Below are 19,087 nucleotides of genomic sequence, written 5' to 3' on the forward strand. Positions count from 1 at the left end.
CAACATCACTGCGACGAGGTACGTTTCTTCATACCGTATACTTCTTGGACACTATGAAATATACCCAATCAGACATTGGACATGTTCTCCATTATAATAATCACCACATTTTTATAAATGTTTTCGAAAATATTTAGAGTTAATTTTGTAAAACAAACACCTCAAAATGAAGTGTTTTCTCTCCTTCTTTGATGCACTTGATAAACTCATGTGGAGGAAAATTAATTTTTTTTCTTTGATATTGTGAAGCAAAACTTTAGATAATTCCACAACCAGATACAAAAAAGCATTTGCGTAGCCATCACCGGTGTGGTGAGCACTACACTACTCTGGTGATACTCTTAATATCGTGCCCTACTTACTTCCCCTTCAAATTCAAAATGAGCCAATTAAAGTGATCTACAGATTTAAAATAAATGGAGTGTACTAAGTCGAACAGATGTACACCCACCGTTCAATTAGTGCCCCATGTTTCTAATGCCAGTGGACCATTCGGTACCCTTAACACACTTCGCACAAAGATATAATGTTCTATTTCCAAAACGAAATCAATGTTTGAGTTCTGAGATCCTACTCAGTGGACTAACTAGTATATCGTAAGAATCCATCAGTACAGAATATGGATGGTCCGTGTATTTTTTCCACAGAAGTTTAATTCTTCTTTGTAGAAGTCTTATACCGTAGTGAAAATAACTTGCTGAATTATCAAGAGGATGTGGTGCGCAGAATGTATCGGCATACGCAGTAATAGTTAAGTTGTACATAAAGTCTTTGCTCATCCACAGACTTATTCTAATCCGATCTCTAAATATGCGAGAATATAAATAACGTTGCAAAATATAACAAAAATATGGCTTCCTAGTCACTGTAGTGTCGTTCGTAATGAATTGACCAATAACCACCAGAACCAATTATACGTTTGCTCTACAAAATTCCTTCGTAAAGTATCGAAGGAGTCTCGAAATTTCTCTGCAGTTACAGAAATTCAACGTTAGAGTACCGAGCAGAGTAATTACAGGGTTTAACACGGGTGGATACCACATGGGTATTATCACAAATTCAACATATCAATCCTGTATCGAAAATGCGGACACCACGAAGCACTTCGTCTGTTATGCCCCAACATTTGTAAGAACGACATTATGATTATTAGGTTATATAGTTTTTAATATGTTTATACTCTCTTTTTCTCTATGCCTTATCTTCTCAAAATCATTAAGAAAACTAAGATTTCGGATTGGAGTAGCGTAATCGATTGAAGATGCAAAATTTTCTTCTTGATTCGACAATATATCACTATTGACATTAGTGTTTCAAATACGCACGAATAATTGTATTTCTCACACCATTTTTAAAATCAAAATTTTTATGTGCCAATACTTTTTATATTAGGATCAAATTATTGATCGAAATGAGTGCCAAAGTTATTTAAGATTATTCCAAAAAGGCTTACTGATAAAAAGTTTCACATAATAATCATATATTATATATTGTACTCCACACTTAGTACCATCTCATCTCAAATTGCTGTAGTAATATCTTTATAAGGTACTAAGCCTTTACCAAAACCAGTCACAAATTCAAGTCTACTGATATTCCCAGTGAATTTTGCAGAAGACCATCATGATATAACTTACAATACTTTAAAATAAATCAATGACAAATTATTACATTTCATGTTATTCTATTTATTTTCCGCTCTTTACGTATCAAATGCAATATCACTTAACCTCGATTACGTCTGCGGTTTCCCTTACGTCCACCTGCACGACTTTTTCTATTACGGCGTCCAGCTCTGCGGCCATTACGTCTACGTGCACGGCGCCGTCGTGATCCAGTATCATCAGTCTCGTCGAAATTATCACCTTCTTCATTTTCGTCCAAATCATTACCGTTAAAAGCCAAACCATTCGTGTCTTCATCATCTTCGTCCTCAGCACCATTAGCTAAATCATGTCTATCATTGGTATTGCCAACTTCTTTGGTTTCATCCCGATTACGAGTAAGACGTTGTGCAGCTAAGCGAACGGACGTTGCTCCTTGGGAATGTTGACATAGGCATAACAGAGCCAAAAACCCAAAAAAGAGAGCGAATCTAGACATTATTTTTTTACAATCGAATACAATTACACCTCGAGAAGTTCGAATGGAATTTGATACTGTTCCAAGATCTTCCATGAACTTTTATACATAAATTTTTACCTCTGAAGAACCTGTATAGAACGAAATTATATCTCAATTTCACATTTGTTACACTTGAACTAACAAACTTTTACAAATATTAAATATAATATGAAAAAAATTAGGTTACAGTTTTGAAAAGAGTTAAGAAATTGGTAAATTGTAATTTTATGATGTTTACTTAGCTGTTTCAAAGAAAGTTTCATGAGTCTTAAAATTTCTAAAATACTCCATTGCTGCGTTTGTTTTAAAGCAACCACTGTTGCACATATATATGGTATTAAAAATAAATACAAAATTTAGATAGTATTTCTTGGACTGATTAAGAACTGTAACACATATGTGATTCTTCATAAACTATTGCTGCAGTTGTGATATAAAAGTGTCTGTCTAATTAAATTCAGCACTTGGTTTCATTTGACAGTTGAAAAGATAACAATTCATCGAAATAGTTTATAAAAACTGTATTTTTATTAATTAAAAATGATTTTTAAAGTTTTTTCTTTAATCTTTGTTATCAGCTTTGTTGCTAATGCAAATGCTTTGGGCTTTGCCAATAAGTGGTGTAATTTAGGTCTCACCAACTTTTGCCGAACTCCACCTACACCAACTGTACCAACTGCACCAACTATAACAACAACATTTACACCAACAACGATTACATCTCCACCAACGACACCAACCGGCACCACAACCACAATTACTTCTCCTACTGCAACTGGAACTGGAACTGGAACTGGAACAGGAACAGGAACAGGAACTGCAACAGGAACTACAACAGTAACAGCAAGAGCATTACATGATGAATCTGACACAGATGGAGCACGCCGCCGCGCTTTTCGTCGTAATAGAAGAGGAAGAAAAGGAATTCGCCGGGTACCTGCAAGACTTCTTAGACGAGGTTAGGTTATTGACAATACAATTAAAAACTGAATAAATGAAGGAATTATAAACATAGCAAAAAAAAACTGAAATTGTTTTTATTTATTATAGTATTTAAACTGGTTTCATTTGATTTAATTACACTACATAAAAGATTTCATACCTTGATTCGTTTGTTATAATCCTTATGAAAATATTTATGAATTATTTTTAAATGTTCATTTATCGTTAATATAATTATTTAAATTAATTTAATTTAAAAGTTTTCCTAACAAAATGTCTAAATTAATATTATTATATTGAGATTGTTTAATTCTATTAAACCATTATACAAACCATTAAAATCATCGAAGATTAATCACGGTCTCAAAATCATAGCTCTGAACACCGACTTTAGATATAATTTGAAAACATACCCATGCGTTGGGTTTGTTGTATTTTACAAACTCCTTCAATTTTATATTCCATTAACAACAATAACTATAACATATTTTACTGAAAATTTTATACAATATATTTAAAAAATTAATAATAATATACGTGTATATTATATAATATAGTTTTCACATATTTCAACGAATACATCATAGAAACTTTGTTACATTTATGAAACCTAGCCAAACAATCTTAAAGCCATAGCTCTGTCCCCAACACGGACCCGTATCCATATAAACAGATGATTGTGAACCTATACCCTTATGCAATTAGCAGTACACGCATGTAAATTCCAAGCATTTCTAAGAAATCGGAAACTCTAGGAAGTGACATTAAAAACAATTTCGGATATACATTACAAATTATAAACCCCGAAAACAAAATAAAAATTTTATTTGTAATCATTAGCTTTGAAAATACAATATTTAATTTACTTTATACTTCAAAAACTAAAATTTAATGAATAAATCCTAAGCTGATGCAACACCATCACGGACATCCTGCCTAACATGCAACACCCAAATAACACCATTGTTACTAAATGGTGTTGGTACCTGTAGGTCTGGTAACATAAATCCGAACACGTGCCTTTCAAAAACATGCGGAACATTTTCGTGCGGCTTAGGGTAAGGGTACTGTGAGTAAACGACGCCAGTCTCAAAAGTGATTTGCACGATTTCGTTCTAGAAATTAATATATCATATATGCATCTTACTTTGGTCGATCAGTCACTAAAAAAACCGATGAAATTTTACAAATGTAGTATAAGTGAAATATTAAGGAAACAACTGGAAATCGAACCATTTTCAAAGCGAATTATGACTGGCGATGAAAAATCTTATAATTCAGTTAAATACAGTAATGTTCGACGCAAGCGATCATAATCAAAGGACGCTGACCATCCAGAATGGACCTTAAGTCTGAATTGACGGCAAACAAGGTTAGAAGGCATTGTTGCACTCGGTACAATATTGCTCAGACCATTTAAACAAAATAATCAAAGAAAATCTCAACTAATAATATATGCAATATATGCAACAGTTGATTAAAATTATTTTTTAATAAAAAAAATTATTTGAAAATGTGTTGGGGAATATTTTTTGTATTATCCTTTTTTATTTCTATTTTAATTTAACGTAGATTAGTGCAATACCACAATAACCCAATATTATAAATAATAAATCAATTTCTCTTTTACAAATTCAACATGAATAACATATAATAACTAATATTTAAAAAATTAGAAAATTAATATTATTTTTGGAACTCTGCTTTAAAAGACTCTATAATCAGGAAACCTACGTCTACACTGGTTAGACTTTTGATTAGATATTTACAGGCACTGATCATTCGCGGACGGTATGTTTTATACATACCAAACATCAGATATACATATGTTATTCTTATGAACATTCACTCCGGCCATCAGACAGAAAACAAAACTAATCTACATAAACATCCATCTAAAAATGAGTTGCCATTTTTAAAATTAACCTATATACATATATACAATGAAAATAATAATCGTAAATTTAAGATAATACACGTAATGAAATCCTACATGAACAAAATATAATAAATATAAAGTAAAGTTAGCAGAATTAATAATTATACATTTACAACACATAAATAAATATTGGAGAAACCTTATACCTTTGCATACCTTTAAAATATACACAATAATATATATATATATATATATATATATATAAACGCAGTTGCTTAAAATGCTTAAGCTCACCTGAAAAAACTCATTTTTCGAAACTGTGCACTTATTTCGATATTTCGTTTGTTTGTCACACAGCATCATATTAGAGTGAAATTCTAATATGATCATTATAATTATCATCAATTCATTTAAAAACTATGTTGCATATTGAAACCTCATTCAACCCCGCTTACGTCTTTCAAAAAGAAAACAGTGGCATGTGCTGACATATTATAAATGCGATTATGGTATAAAAGTGTCTGTCTAATTGAGCTTAGCACTTGGTTTTGTTCGACACTTGAAAAGATAACAATTCATCAAAATAATTTGTCGGAACGAGTTTACTAATTAAAAATGAGTTTTAAAATTTTTCCTTTAATCGTCGTCATTAGCTTTGTTGTTAATGCAAATGCTTTGGGCTTTGGCAATAAGTTGTGCGCTTTAACCAACTCATGCCAAAATCCTACCACAACCACATCACAACCAACAACTTCTACCACTGGCACAACTCCAACAGCTACTGCTCCCACTTACTCCAGCTATATCACGCCAACTGCAACTACCACTACTCCAACAGCGACTGGGACTGGGACAGGAACTGGAACAGGTACTGGAACTGGGACGGGAACTGGAACAGGAACTGGAACTGGGACAGGAACTGGAAGTGGGACAGGAACTGGAACAGGAACAGGAACATCAAGAGCAACACAAAACGAATCTGATACAGATGGAGCACGTCGTCGCGCATTTCGTCGCAATAAAAGAGGAAGAAAAGGAATTCGTCGGCCACCTGCAAGACGTCTTAGACGTGGTTAGGTTATTGACAATACAATTAAAAACTGAATAAATGAAACAATTAAAAATATAGCAAAACAAAATAAAATTGTTTTTATTTTTATAAAAATTCACTACATAAAAAGTTTACCATCTGCTTTTGTTAGATATAGCCCTTTTAAATATATTTTTGAACTTATTTTTAAAATACACATTTACTGTAAAAATAATTTAAAAGCGATCATCATACGACAAAGCATTATGTTGTATGGATTCCCCCATCATAATGCGGTTTATGTACTTTGCAATGGTCAAACCAAGATTATCATGAAATAGACTTCTAATTTAGCTTTAGTTTCTAGTTTAGTTTTTTTTAATACTAAAATATTATAAATAAAAATGTATCTTCTCCAAAAATATCAACAATGACTTAACATCCTTTTCCGTTGGTTTCAAGTATTTTCTTAGACAAAATTCTATACATTTAGAGGTATCATTTTTCAGTCAAATAACAGAGGTATTACTTAAATACAAGTGATTCGATTCAATAGAACTATAATAAAATTTTCTACATATATGCAAAGAAAAGTGTGTGTATGTAGAAGCCGGTATTAGAAAATCGATTAATAACATAACAGAGATCAACCCAAAATAGTAATCTATGTATTACCCACCCATAACGAAGGAAATCTGAGAACCTTTTTAAAAAAAAACTACTACCTCCATAAAACTGCGCTCATAAAATAACTTACTCAGGATTATTCATAAATCCATCCTACTTACATGGAAGAATTTATTAGCTACTGGAATACATATTGAATTTGTTGCCAGTAAGCATGCTCTGCTGATCTAAACGAAATTTAGAGTTACAATTGCACTTCACTCCAAGTAATCATATAATCAACACCAAAAGATTTGAAAATATTTGTCGTGTTCACTATATAGTCGTATTTTCCCTGTGAACGTTAAAAAATAACCCTGCCGATGTAAGTTATAGATAGGAATGCATGACAATGAAATTATTGAGATAGGATGTCAAAAAGCATATAAACTGCAACTATTCTATTGAATCTCGTAATTATTAAATAATGTCGACAATATCCATAATCACAATAATAATTAGTCGGAATAAATTTTTAATATCCTAGCTGCCATACACCATATAATATTATAAAATGAAAACTCTGGTTTTATGAAATTTCGTCATCAGCTTTCTGCTTATTATTGTTAAATTAAATACATATTTAGTTCACTAAATAGCACTACATCAAAAACAAATACAATTGATAAAATATTAAACAGTTCAAAATTTCTAAATACAGCTGTTTCTTTATACACATACATATATCTACTCTTAATTACTTTTTCAAATGAACAAACATTTGTAATTAACTATAGTAGATGTAAATTATTTATATTTTCATATTCACCAAAACCATAACCTCTTCATGCTGCATCAAAAATTTTAATAAAAACGATTGATTAAATATTTGTGTTTTAGATGCATCTATACGAGATGAATATATATTTAAAGCATCTGGATTCAACGCACTTTTTTCTATTGGATGAAAAGCATTTACTATTCACTAAAGCCTTCTCTTAAAAACAAAAAGTAAAAGATTCTAGTTATTAAAGGTCCGAGTGGTGGAGGCCGTATATCCGTAATATTGATTAGATGGAACACGTGTATAGGCAAACTAACTTTGTCTAAGCTAGATGGCGTGGACAACAAGAAAAACAAGTGAGAAGACAGTGGCTAGTGAAAGGGTAGTATGGGAAAAAAAAATCTAGAATTAAATTTGCAAAGTAGAATAAGATGGAGAACATGACATAGAAAGAGTTTTTCCTCATGGCTTGAAGCAAGTATATGTCAATAGGTTTGTACCTATGCACTTATTGTCAATATATATATAATTAATGATATATGATAAAATCAGAGGAACAATTTCAACACTGTTTAAGAATATATATAAAACTATGGATAAATGTTCGCCGAGTTGATTTCTCATTATTAAAAAATAATAATTTCATATAAAATTTTATAATCACATAAAATATAAACAGTCGCTTCATATTGTTCTAAAGATTAAATGCTTATTATTGAATTGATTAATCCACAATCGAGATTGTGATTAATGGCGGGATAATAATCTGAAAAAAATCCAACCCAAGAAACTGTCGCTAACTGATTTTCTCACATACTTTTCCATTTGTATAAGATGAGTCAGAGTGCTTTTTGTTTGTTCGAAACAGAATGCAACTTCTAATCCCATTATTCAAAGTTGCCTATCATTTATCTGGTCCAGAGAAATTTACTGGAGTAAGAGTTATAAATCTCTTCTGTAAATCAAAGCCTTAGAAAACAGTTGCATTCTGATCTTCTTTTGACAAATAGAATGTTTTCTGTTCAGTTCGTAAGTTATACCAAATTATAGATCAATTAAACCTGATAAAGACGAAATGAAAGCATCAAAAGATACATGTTGCCGAATACTTGTTTTCATGATCACGCAAGTTATATTAGTTTAACGTGCCACTAATTCCAGTTGATCAACTCACTTTATTTAATTATAATTTACAAATAGTGATAGTTACTCTGATGCCGCTTTTGTCTATGCCCAAAGAGAGCTTAATACCCCGTCTAACTAATTCATCCACTTTTCTGTTTCCATTTATATCTTTCTCTTTGATTGTTAATACCTCCACCTGGTATTAGCAATAGACATGAATACAAATTTCCAATACTAAATCCTACGAGAAGACCCCAAAGTCAAATTCTTCGTAGACTTCGGGCTATCTGTGTAAAAGTAACTACTTTTCTTCTTCGCCGCATGAGTGATTTCTATTGACTTTTATTGTTTTAAATTGCTTAACAAATTTGAGTCTTGGAACGCAGTAATCTGTTCTCGCATATAACTACTCTAGTCATTTAGAAAAGCAGAGAGATCCGGTTGCTAATCACAGCATGGCGCCATGCTTTTTAATCTCATAATAAGTTGCTGCAGCTACCTATTTCCCTATCATGTCCTGCGCCAGTAAATTAAGGAGCACGTCCAATAGTTTACTCGGAGAAGTCTTTAAATAACTGAAGATGCAAAGAAAAGCTATTCTTTGAACCTTATACAGAATGTTCAAATAGCAGAATAAGTCTAACTGTGGAAATATAGAGCCAGTGCATAAATTATGCACTACATTAAATACAATCAAACATCGACCTTTTTTTTTGTAAGTATCCAAACCCGAAATTAACCTTTCTTACTCTATCCACAATATTAACTTTTCAGGTAAGCTTCCTATCTGATATAAGACAGTCCAAGATACTTGAAACTGAAGGGACTGTGTTTTTTCTTTAAAAAGAATTTATTCAAGTATATTATGGCTTATTCCATAATATACTATGGCTTATTTGGAACGCAAAATATAAATACACCTTTGTGGTAAGTCGAATTATATAATTTATTTGCAATAGCAATTGCGTATTCATATATAATATTACATATAAAAAAAATTACATACATATATGTAAAATTAATTACAATAACGACTTTTAACTGTTATAAAATAATATTAAACTATGGCAACACTACAAGTCGTTGCTTGTTCCACATTAAAAAAATATAATACGTTCCACATTGTATGACAGCACTATTTACCACACTTGTGTCAAATTCCATCTGCTTTTTGTTTGTTTGTTTTGTTTTTGAATTAATAAGCAAATTTTGAATTTCCGAAGAAATGGAAATAGATTTTAACAAAAGTTTAGAAAAATTACAATGTCAATTTCTCTGCTGTTTTCCGGTAAATAACATTAAGTAATACGTTTGAAAATATACTGATTATTTACTAATATTTTCTTGGATTAAAGGTTCGAATTACCGAATGCAATTACCTGGGATCAACAAGAACAATTGGTTAATAATACAATAGCGCACTCACTTAATCTAAAATTTCCTATAAAAATTAGTTACCAAATAAACTTCATTAAACGTTTGCTACAGATTCTAGAGAAAAATTGTTCTGAAGTACACGATGCAGTTTATGAACGATATTGTAATCTGCAAAAACAGTTACCAAAAGATACAACAGAAAAATATGCTTATAAACACTATTTACTATGCAAACATGATGTCCATTTAACTTTAAAGGAATCGAAAAGTTTTGTAGCTGAAGGAACGACTGGTCTTTGTAGCTGGCAAGCGTCTTTTGCATTATCTGACTTCCTGCTACACAACAAAGAAATGGTAGAAAATAAAGATGTACTTGAATTGGGTGCTGGTACCGGGCTTTGTGGTTTTATACTGACGCAATGTTGCAACACTAGAAAATTTCTCCTTACTGATGGTAGTTTTGAATGCACTGAACTAATGCATAAAAATATTTCACTAAATTTTCCTAATGCACGAGAAACATCTAAAGGATGTTTTGTGCTAGAACATCAGAATTTATCTATTTTGCAACTAGATTGGAAGGAGATCGAAGTATCTGGTTTGATAAATAAAATAAAACCTGCCCTAATACTTGCAGCAGATGTAATATATGATGACACCGTGTTTGAGGACCTTGTAAATGCGATTGATTATGTTTTTAAATATATGAATAACGAAACCAAAATGTTGCTATCTGCTACAGTGAGAAATCAATTCACTTTAAATAAATTTTTAAATTTGTTAGGTGAGAATATAAAGTTTCAATAATCTTTCTCATATTTATCAACAATATTATATTTTAGACAATATGCATTTCAATGTGGAGGAACAGATTATCACAACAATTGAGGAAAGTTATTTATATTGGGATCGTTCAACACCTGTGAGAATATTGTTATTAACAAAAAATTGTTAAAATTCAGATGAAATAGAAAATGTGTTAGTTATAAAATATAAATATAAATAAAATATATTAAAGCTTTATTTTAATTATATAAATAAAATATATATATATATAAAATGAATTACTGTATTTGTCCTGAAAATTAAATTCACTCAAACAATTAAACAACACATATTTTTTATTAAAAATAAAAACAGTTTTATATCAAACATAACACATAAAACAATTATGAATAATTTATCGTAGTTGCCATTAATGAACATCTGATCTGCTTATTGTTGGAATTGTTCCGTCGTTTAAGCACTGCACATTAAGTTGCTCAATTTGATGCTTTTCAAAAATAATTCCCAACAAACCGTACTGTATTTCGAAAAGCGATTTCCTAAAAGTTCTTGGCACTTTCATGCCAACAACCAATGCCAGTAAAGCAGTAATAATTATAAAAACGAAACCCTGAGCCATAACTGTGCTTTCGTCGGTCGAATAAAAGTACGAATTTTTGCCGTTAGATACAAAATAATAATAAACAACACTTGTGCTTATAAGTTTTAACACATACATGCCATATATTATTACCTCTGTGTAACAAAAGTGTGATACCTCAACCATGGCAATTTTTAGATTCGAAAATGACAACCCGAAGAAGAATAATATTAGCCAAATATTAACATGTGATTCAACACTAGTAAATATAATCATACTTATGACTGTCAATATAATCATGCAAAGCTGATTCCCTACAAATAATATTTTTGGGCTAACGAATGCCAAACTCGCAGTGGAGACGATGCTGCCCACAAATATTATCCAAAATATTAAATCAATGCCATTTACTGTGGCAATCTGAACTGCAGTGTTCATGGAGAACCAAAATACAAAATAAATGAACATAGCATAATGAACGGCTTCCGTGAATATCAGTACAAACGTAACATTCCATTGTTGATTCTTAGTTATATAGAAGAATCTAATTCGCTTGATGAGTTCTTGACGTTTATCAAAAATGCTGCCATTGGAATTTGCTATACGGAATTCGTTGTCTATACAATTCTCACAATCGACAGTACCGAAGAAATTTAACACCTTCAACCCGATTAGTATGGCTCCACAGACAACTGCTATTGATAAATACACACCAGCAAAATCCACATAAATTCCTTCGATGCTCTGTCCATCTGTTGTGTTGGGATTGTTGATTATTTCTTTGCTGTATCTTTTACATATTAAGCTAACTGCTGAAGCAATTCCTAAAAGATAAAAACTAAGGCTCGCCGATAAGAATATGGAACGCGTTTTTCTGCCTGGTATTGAATGCAAGTAGCTTAAGCCAGCTAGAAAGGTGAGAGCGTGCGCCAGATAAGATATAAAAGAACCAACATCAGCTAAAAGAAAATGTGAAATTTTATACTAAATAAATTATGCTATTAAAAAGATAATACATAAATTAAGTAAATTGAAAGTTTTTTATTTTGCTATGTGTATACTTAAAATTACCCAGTTTGATAATTATATTTTTTGTATGGATTTTGTATAAAAAAATCTAGTTATTACTGACCATTTTTCGGGTTAATTGTGAAAGCGTAAACGTATTTTAGACAGTTTATTAAATATCAGTTCTATCAAACTTCTAGACAGAATATTTTCAAATCACGGTTTTCTTCACGTAATGGTATCGGATAACGCAACATTATTTACAAGTGATACCTTCAAAAAACGAAAAAGTTAATGAATTCCTTATAAGATATAGAACTACATCGTTGACCGGCGGGAAAGGCCTTTCAGAACTGTATCTTAATCGTCAAATGAGTATTCAGTTAGAAATAATAAAGCCTTTAGCCCAGAAGAAAACAAACGAGAACATTCAAGGAATTCAAACGCTAAAAAAAGGTCAAGGGATCCACGCGATTCATTTCTCAAATAATAAAAGAATTTGGAAAACAGGAAAGGTTCTGAAAAAACTCGGTCGTTTACACTATCTTGTAAAAATTGATTATAGGAACACATTGAAGCGAGACATAAATCAATTACAAAACAGCGCAGTGCAATCAAAGCAAATGGAAGTAACATCAATACATTTCTGTTATACCAACAGTTCAGTCTGACAAATCTTCAGACCATGGGATGACTAACAACGGAAAATTACAGGACTCCAATAGTGAGAGTATCATCCAAGGCGTTGAAAAACCACAAACGTCAAGAAGATCAACCAAAATAAAAACCCGATCGCCATATTTATGAGATTTCGAATAACATGACTACTCTGTAATTGTTAGCTTTATATAAGTGGGACAGACTGTTGTAACCTTTCACTTACCATATTATATGGCTGTAGTGATAAATACAATTTTGACTGGCATTCATGATGAAATGATAGTTTTTTACGATTGTTATAAGAGATATATAATGAGTCCCGCAGGCACCTCAATATAATGTAACAATTGAACAATAAAGGTAGATATAATAGAAGATCTTACTAAAGATTATATGTCTTAGAGTAGATTTTTAGGCGCGATATATTGTCCGATACATAAGGTGTTTTTTTAAAAATATATATATGTTAAAGATAATTAATAATTTAATTATCTTCACTTATGAATGTGTAAAACTTTTAAAGCAAACTATTAAAAAATGGTCTGAGACTTACTATGCTGGGGTGGCAACAAAACTATATGGTAGACCACTTCGTTCAAAAAGACCACTGAGTAACAACAAATTGCATTAAAAAAGTAGCTTAAACCAGTTTTAGTATGTACTATTTATTGAAATTTTCTATAACTGTGAAGGTACGTTTTGTTACCAATACGACGTTTAACTAGAGAGTGGGTACATTATAATACGAGAGTTCTACCCTTTAAACGCACATATCTATTTCAACGAAGTAAAGACACTCAGATACTGCAACAGAAAACCAATATGTCGACATGATGGAATGGGCTGTCTTTAATTCTTACATTGGTGATATCGTACAGATAATAAGTAACCTTTTAATACATAAATATATCCACTATACAGTCATTATAAACATTGATAACACAAAACTTATCAGCTTTAATAGTATTTGCTTGTCGAACTTGGAAAAACATTTGTTCAAAACCAATGAAGATGAAATTTATTCTAAAAAAAACTGCCGATGGAATATCTTACTTTTAAATTTGCCAACTATATATGAAAACAATAACAAACTTAAAAATTCTAGTATATTCAATTATTTTAAATATGAATCCCTTGTTATATGGGTAAGTAATGCTAAAACATTCTACTTTTAAATTAAATATGGCAATAAGAATTTGAATATATATAGCAAAGATAAGCAACTTCGAACAATTTATTGTACAATATAAGTAAGTCTATGAATGCCGAACGGACAGGTGGTGGTGGAGTGAAATTGATAACAAAACAAAATTATCTAAACGTATTAATGTACGCATAAAAATGGTTTATAGAAATATGAGAAGGGTACATAGACGTAGAGAGACATGATATAATACTGGGGAAAGTTCAATGACAATTACTCACCTACATTGGTTGCGAAGAAGAAGCAGCTGGCAAGTATATGGAATGCCCCCGCTGCAAGCAAAATGTGAATATGCCAAAATATAATGCGTCCCTTCATGAATTTCATCATAAACATAGCAATTGCAGCTACGAGACCCCAGCATCCACCCAGTATAATGGGGCCATAAGCTATGACGCCGACATTAGAATTCCGTTCGATTACGAATGATGATATCGTGTAACCAAACACCAAACCGCAAGGCAAAAACATCAGAGACACTTTAATATCAAAAACTCGCAGTTAATTTATTATTCTATTCAAAAATTATAACTTTTTAAGTTTACCAACCCACGGAACTCGGTGCATACTGAAAAAATTTATAAACAAAATTTTCCCACAGCTTGGACATTTTGTGTATCAATTAACTAATATGTGTGTAACACTCAAAGAGGATTCGAAATATCGAATAGATATTTACATATTTTTTAACACATGATAAATTTTTATTTCCAAATAAATTATTTACAGCACTTTTATTCCCTTAAAGATTATTCTAAATTGTATATTTTCACCGATTTGTGTCCGTTGACTAGACAGCCTGCTTTAGTTTTTAGACTGCAATATACTGCCTCGGCTAATTTTGCCAACTGTGTAGACTTCTTTGCTGATAAGTACCGATAATAATTTATTAGATAAGATAATGTACTTCAGCAGTGAAGGCTTACAAATCTTTTAGAAAACGCAATTACGAGTATGAATGTAGGTGAGCTTGCTCAGTCCTAATGTTTACGTCTCTGACTTAGTCATCGTAAAATTGTTATTTGACTTTTTTGATATATCTAGGCATTCACTTGCCAAATCCATCAACTTGCAAGCAATCTTTTCTTTTATCACTCCATTATTGGTATTTACCTTTGGCAAGAGTTTAAATAATTCAATTTCGATTACTATCTTTAAATCGCTTATAGTATTTTATATAGGTACATATGAGTCGCGAAAAGTATTTAAAATTTTATTAATAGTCTTTATTATTAAAGACTATCAGATTATTGTGTTTTGAAGACTCTAATTCTTTAACACAAATGTGTAATCTACCATGAACTACATGGAAGCACTCCAGACATATAGAGAGAAAGATGCAAGTGATTTTCAATAAGTGTCTACGTAGAATTCCCAAAATATGGTGGCCAGATCGAATATCAAATAAACGCTGCTAAACCAAAAAGCAACACAAAATGAGATAATAATGAGAAAGTGGAAGTGGATTACATAGCGAGACAAACGTTGGCAAGGTTGCAAGGGTCGTGCGCCAGCGAAAACGTAGAGAAGAACGGTCGATGGTGACCTAGCTGAACCACGATATACATGAAGCCCTGGCTGATGAAAAAAAAAATGGTAGAAAATATTTCGATGTTGCTCTATAAGTAAACTCTAATTTATTAATCAACTCTAATTAAGTTATATATTATTTTATTAATTTTTTAAAAAGTTTAATTGTTTATAAAATTTTCGAAATAAAAATATTGTAATTAGTAACATTAATTCTCATCCTTTTTCGGATATTGCTGAAATATACGATTACCATCCAACTTTATCTTTGTTACTTCTTCCGGCTGTATGTTGTGTTGTAGAAAATGATTTGTATACCAAATATTTGAATGTTCATTAAGGACCTTCTGCTTTCTAATACCAAGTAGTTTATTTCTTATATCGATAAGTCCAGTTGATTTCGGTAGCAAAACTTTTACCACAAGGATTGCAGCAAGTGTTAAGACCATTTCACTTATGCCCATTCCAATTAACAACGACGTGGAATTATCTGCTTTAGTCTCATACTTTAGCAATTCCGACACGAATAGTTCTAAAGCTAAAAAAATAGCTAAAACCAATTCGGTAAAAAGAAATGGTGTGCATTCCAATATCATTTGAAGAGCTATGCTAGAATAAACACCCATTGATATATAATAAAAGCAAATAAAGACAAAACAGCTCTCCGTCAACTCTTCCTTATAAACGCCCAATATTGCAGCGATTATAGTTATTTTGATCATACCAAACATAAGGAATATAAATTTCGGTGTATAGCGTAATAGTAACAAACCTCCAATACCACAACCGATGGAGTATAGTAAAAATGGTCCATATAAACTTTGTGAGCCCATGTAAGAAGAAGAAGCACTCCATGCTAGTTGTAAAAATGACGAAGTAAACACACAGGTCCTTTCTAAAACTAATACAATTGACGCAGCCACTACATACCATTGCAGATTTCTTTTAAAGTAAAAATCGTCGCGTCCCACAAATAATGCAAATATCGATTTAGCTGGTAGAAAGAGACATTTTTCTTCATTCATTATATTGAATGCAAGATCACAAGATTGTTTATAATTATATACGCCATAATGTTGCAAGACTTCATTAGCCACCAAACCAACAATTATCAATAAAGTCATACCAAGGTATAACCATGCGCTCAGTTTTGGTTCGATTTCGTTGAACACTGTAAAGCCGATGGCTAATCCGGAAAAATAAGCAGTGTTGCCTGTAGCTATGCAAGCAGGACGCAAGCCCCGTTCGTTACTCCGTAAACTTATAAAACTAAAACTCGGTATAAAAATGATAACTGCGCCCACAAAGCCAAAGTAAAAGGATATATCTAGTATATAATATATAAAATTTTATAATTTAAACAAGATTCTACAAGAATTTAAAACTCACCAACATTTTCGGTGACCATAAAGCAACTGCTAATGATGGAGCATATAAGACCATAAAAAATCATAAAAAAATTATCAAAACGATATTGCTTGCTTCTGTATTTGTTAAAACTCCATACACCAGCAAGTAGTAACGCGGCTACTCCACCAACCACTGCATACCAATGGGTCCAAAGATTATCGTAAATGTAAGCAAATTTATAATAATAACCTATAAAGAGGCCATTCACGAATAAGCAGCCTAGAACTTTTAGAAAGAAACATTTTAAATTTCATGTATTCGATAGGCAATAACAAGGCATTTCATACCTAAGAAGTCCGAAAATAAATACATGCTACAACTACTGCAATTTACATTCACTTATTTGCATACTATGCTCTCTGCAGCCACTAAAGAACTAATATTTAACTTGTATTCTAACAATTCTCGAACCTCGAATTCCATAAAATTCCATTTCTTGCTAATTGTAAGATAAGGTAAATAGATAGGTAAATGGAAAAGATTCTCAGTACTCATATGTATTTTCGATGATGAGCGATATCTAAAAAAATAAAAAAAAATATTTCAAATCTCTACTAAATAAAATTTTTAACTTCTTTTTAATAGTTTAGAACCAGCTATATAAATAAAAATATATGTTATACATATATCTGTTCAAACATCTGCTGCTTCTTTAAGTTTAGTTTGTCGCAAAAAGTGAAGCTTGGCAGACGCTTTTTAAAAAATTGTTTTTGATATTAAATTGTAATTTTAATCGATAAGATAAATTCCGACATTGGCACAGATACATAATTAAAATAGATGAAGTTATATACAATGGAATTTCTTAATTATATAGAATGGAATGCATAACCGAATTCTCATTTTAAGTAACTGTTTGAACGTGAAAAACTCATCATTTCTTAGTTCAAATGTAAATAAATTTAAATAAATAAATCAAAGAACAAGCACAATAACAAATAATCCAATATTTAGATGTATTAAACACCAGCTAATATTTTAATTCTTGCACTAATTATTCAAATTATTCATTTTAGCTTGACATAATTAGAAACCGTAGAGGTATGGTAAATGTAAAAATATTTAATTGAAATGCCTAGAAGTTACTGCTTTTTTCTCTAAAGAATTTATTTGGTACAGGAATAAATATACCCAGTCATCTTTCATTTGTAAATAAAAATTCAGAATTTTGTATAAGTCTTCTACTTCATTCTTGGAAAGCTAATGAACAATTTCATTCGCCGAACCCTCATCATCAATATAATATAATGGCTAAGAGTAGCATCGGAAGTTATTTTATTTACTTTACTTTTACATCATTTCAGGATCTTTATCAAAGTTATTCAAGAAAATTAAAGGAATGTCGTCATGTTCGTCCCATTGACCAAATCCAGCTTTTTTAAAGCAGTCCGGTTACCGTTTGCATTTGCATTTGCACAAAAAAGCCACATAAGAAAGAATAAATTGAAACATTTAGTTTGGAAAAGAGACTTCCCTTAACATCAAAATGGATTCATACTTAAAACAAAACGTAACAATACGAGTTATAGAGAAATTCGAGTTATAGAAGTTCGAGTTATGGAAGCAGAATTGTGTGTAATTTGCTCTCTAAAACCCTGTTGCATTATTTTTAGTTCGAGTTATAGAAAATTCGAGTTCTAGAAGTTTGAGTTATGGAAGTTTGACTGTACTTTGTCTAAATTGTATAATTAAAATACGTGGCACAAGAATTTTTCTTTGCTACTCTATACAATTTTTATATATGAACGAATCTTTAAGATTAAAATGATCGGGAAAACGCTTTAGTTTATCAAATCGGCATACTTATGTATATTCAAATCTTCGTATCGAAACCTTACTAATATATATTCACGAGAAGTTTTTAAAACTTTTCTACAAAATTGACTCACATTCAAACACTACATCCGGATGTCACTACAAGCATTTATGCGGATATTAGAATAACACTAAATTAAAAACTAACCGAAATATTGTCAGTAGATTCGGCTAATGAAGTTGCACACAGAAATTAAGGTATTCCGATTACCATCTAGAGCACCAGC

At 31.3% G+C, this 19,087-nt stretch overlaps 4 protein-coding genes across 4 annotated transcripts; 3 read left to right on the top strand and 1 right to left on the bottom strand.

Annotated features, from left to right (window-relative positions):
• Positions 1 to 2,292: 2,292 nt before the first annotated feature.
• LOC119667208 (integumentary mucin C.1-like) lies at positions 2,293 to 3,087 on the top strand. Its single transcript, XM_038076498.1, has 2 exons — positions 2,293 to 2,306; positions 2,703 to 3,087. The coding sequence occupies exons 1-2, from the start codon at positions 2,293 to 2,295 to the stop codon at positions 3,085 to 3,087; spliced, it is 399 nt and encodes a 132-aa protein (XP_037932426.1).
• Positions 3,088 to 5,560: 2,473 nt separating this feature from the next.
• LOC119667209 (period circadian protein-like) lies at positions 5,561 to 6,022 on the top strand. The gene has a single exon (XM_038076499.1). The coding sequence runs from the start codon at positions 5,561 to 5,563 to the stop codon at positions 6,020 to 6,022; it is 462 nt and encodes a 153-aa protein (XP_037932427.1).
• A 3,592-nt stretch (positions 6,023 to 9,614) lies between these two features.
• On the top strand, positions 9,615 to 10,840 carry LOC119671764 (protein-lysine N-methyltransferase EEF2KMT). The gene is made up of 3 exons (XM_038082534.1): positions 9,615 to 9,792; positions 9,846 to 10,651; positions 10,710 to 10,840. The coding sequence occupies exons 1-3, from the start codon at positions 9,716 to 9,718 to the stop codon at positions 10,820 to 10,822; spliced, it is 996 nt and encodes a 331-aa protein (XP_037938462.1). The 5' UTR covers positions 9,615 to 9,715; the 3' UTR covers positions 10,823 to 10,840.
• Positions 10,841 to 10,990: 150 nt separating this feature from the next.
• Positions 10,991 to 17,412, bottom strand: LOC119667210. Its single transcript, XM_038076500.1, has 6 exons — positions 17,333 to 17,412; positions 17,025 to 17,270; positions 15,848 to 16,962; positions 14,655 to 14,724; positions 14,327 to 14,584; positions 10,991 to 12,192 (listed from the first exon to the last, which is right to left on the bottom strand). The coding sequence occupies exons 1-6, from the start codon at positions 17,355 to 17,357 to the stop codon at positions 11,063 to 11,065; spliced, it is 2,844 nt and encodes a 947-aa protein (XP_037932428.1). The 5' UTR covers positions 17,358 to 17,412; the 3' UTR covers positions 10,991 to 11,062.
• Positions 17,413 to 19,087: the final 1,675 nt, after the last annotated feature.

This window comes from Teleopsis dalmanni, chromosome 1 (assembly GCF_002237135.1).
Source record: "Teleopsis dalmanni isolate 2A chromosome 1, ASM223713v2, whole genome shotgun sequence".
Taxonomy (NCBI): Eukaryota; Metazoa; Arthropoda; class Insecta; order Diptera; family Diopsidae; genus Teleopsis; species Teleopsis dalmanni.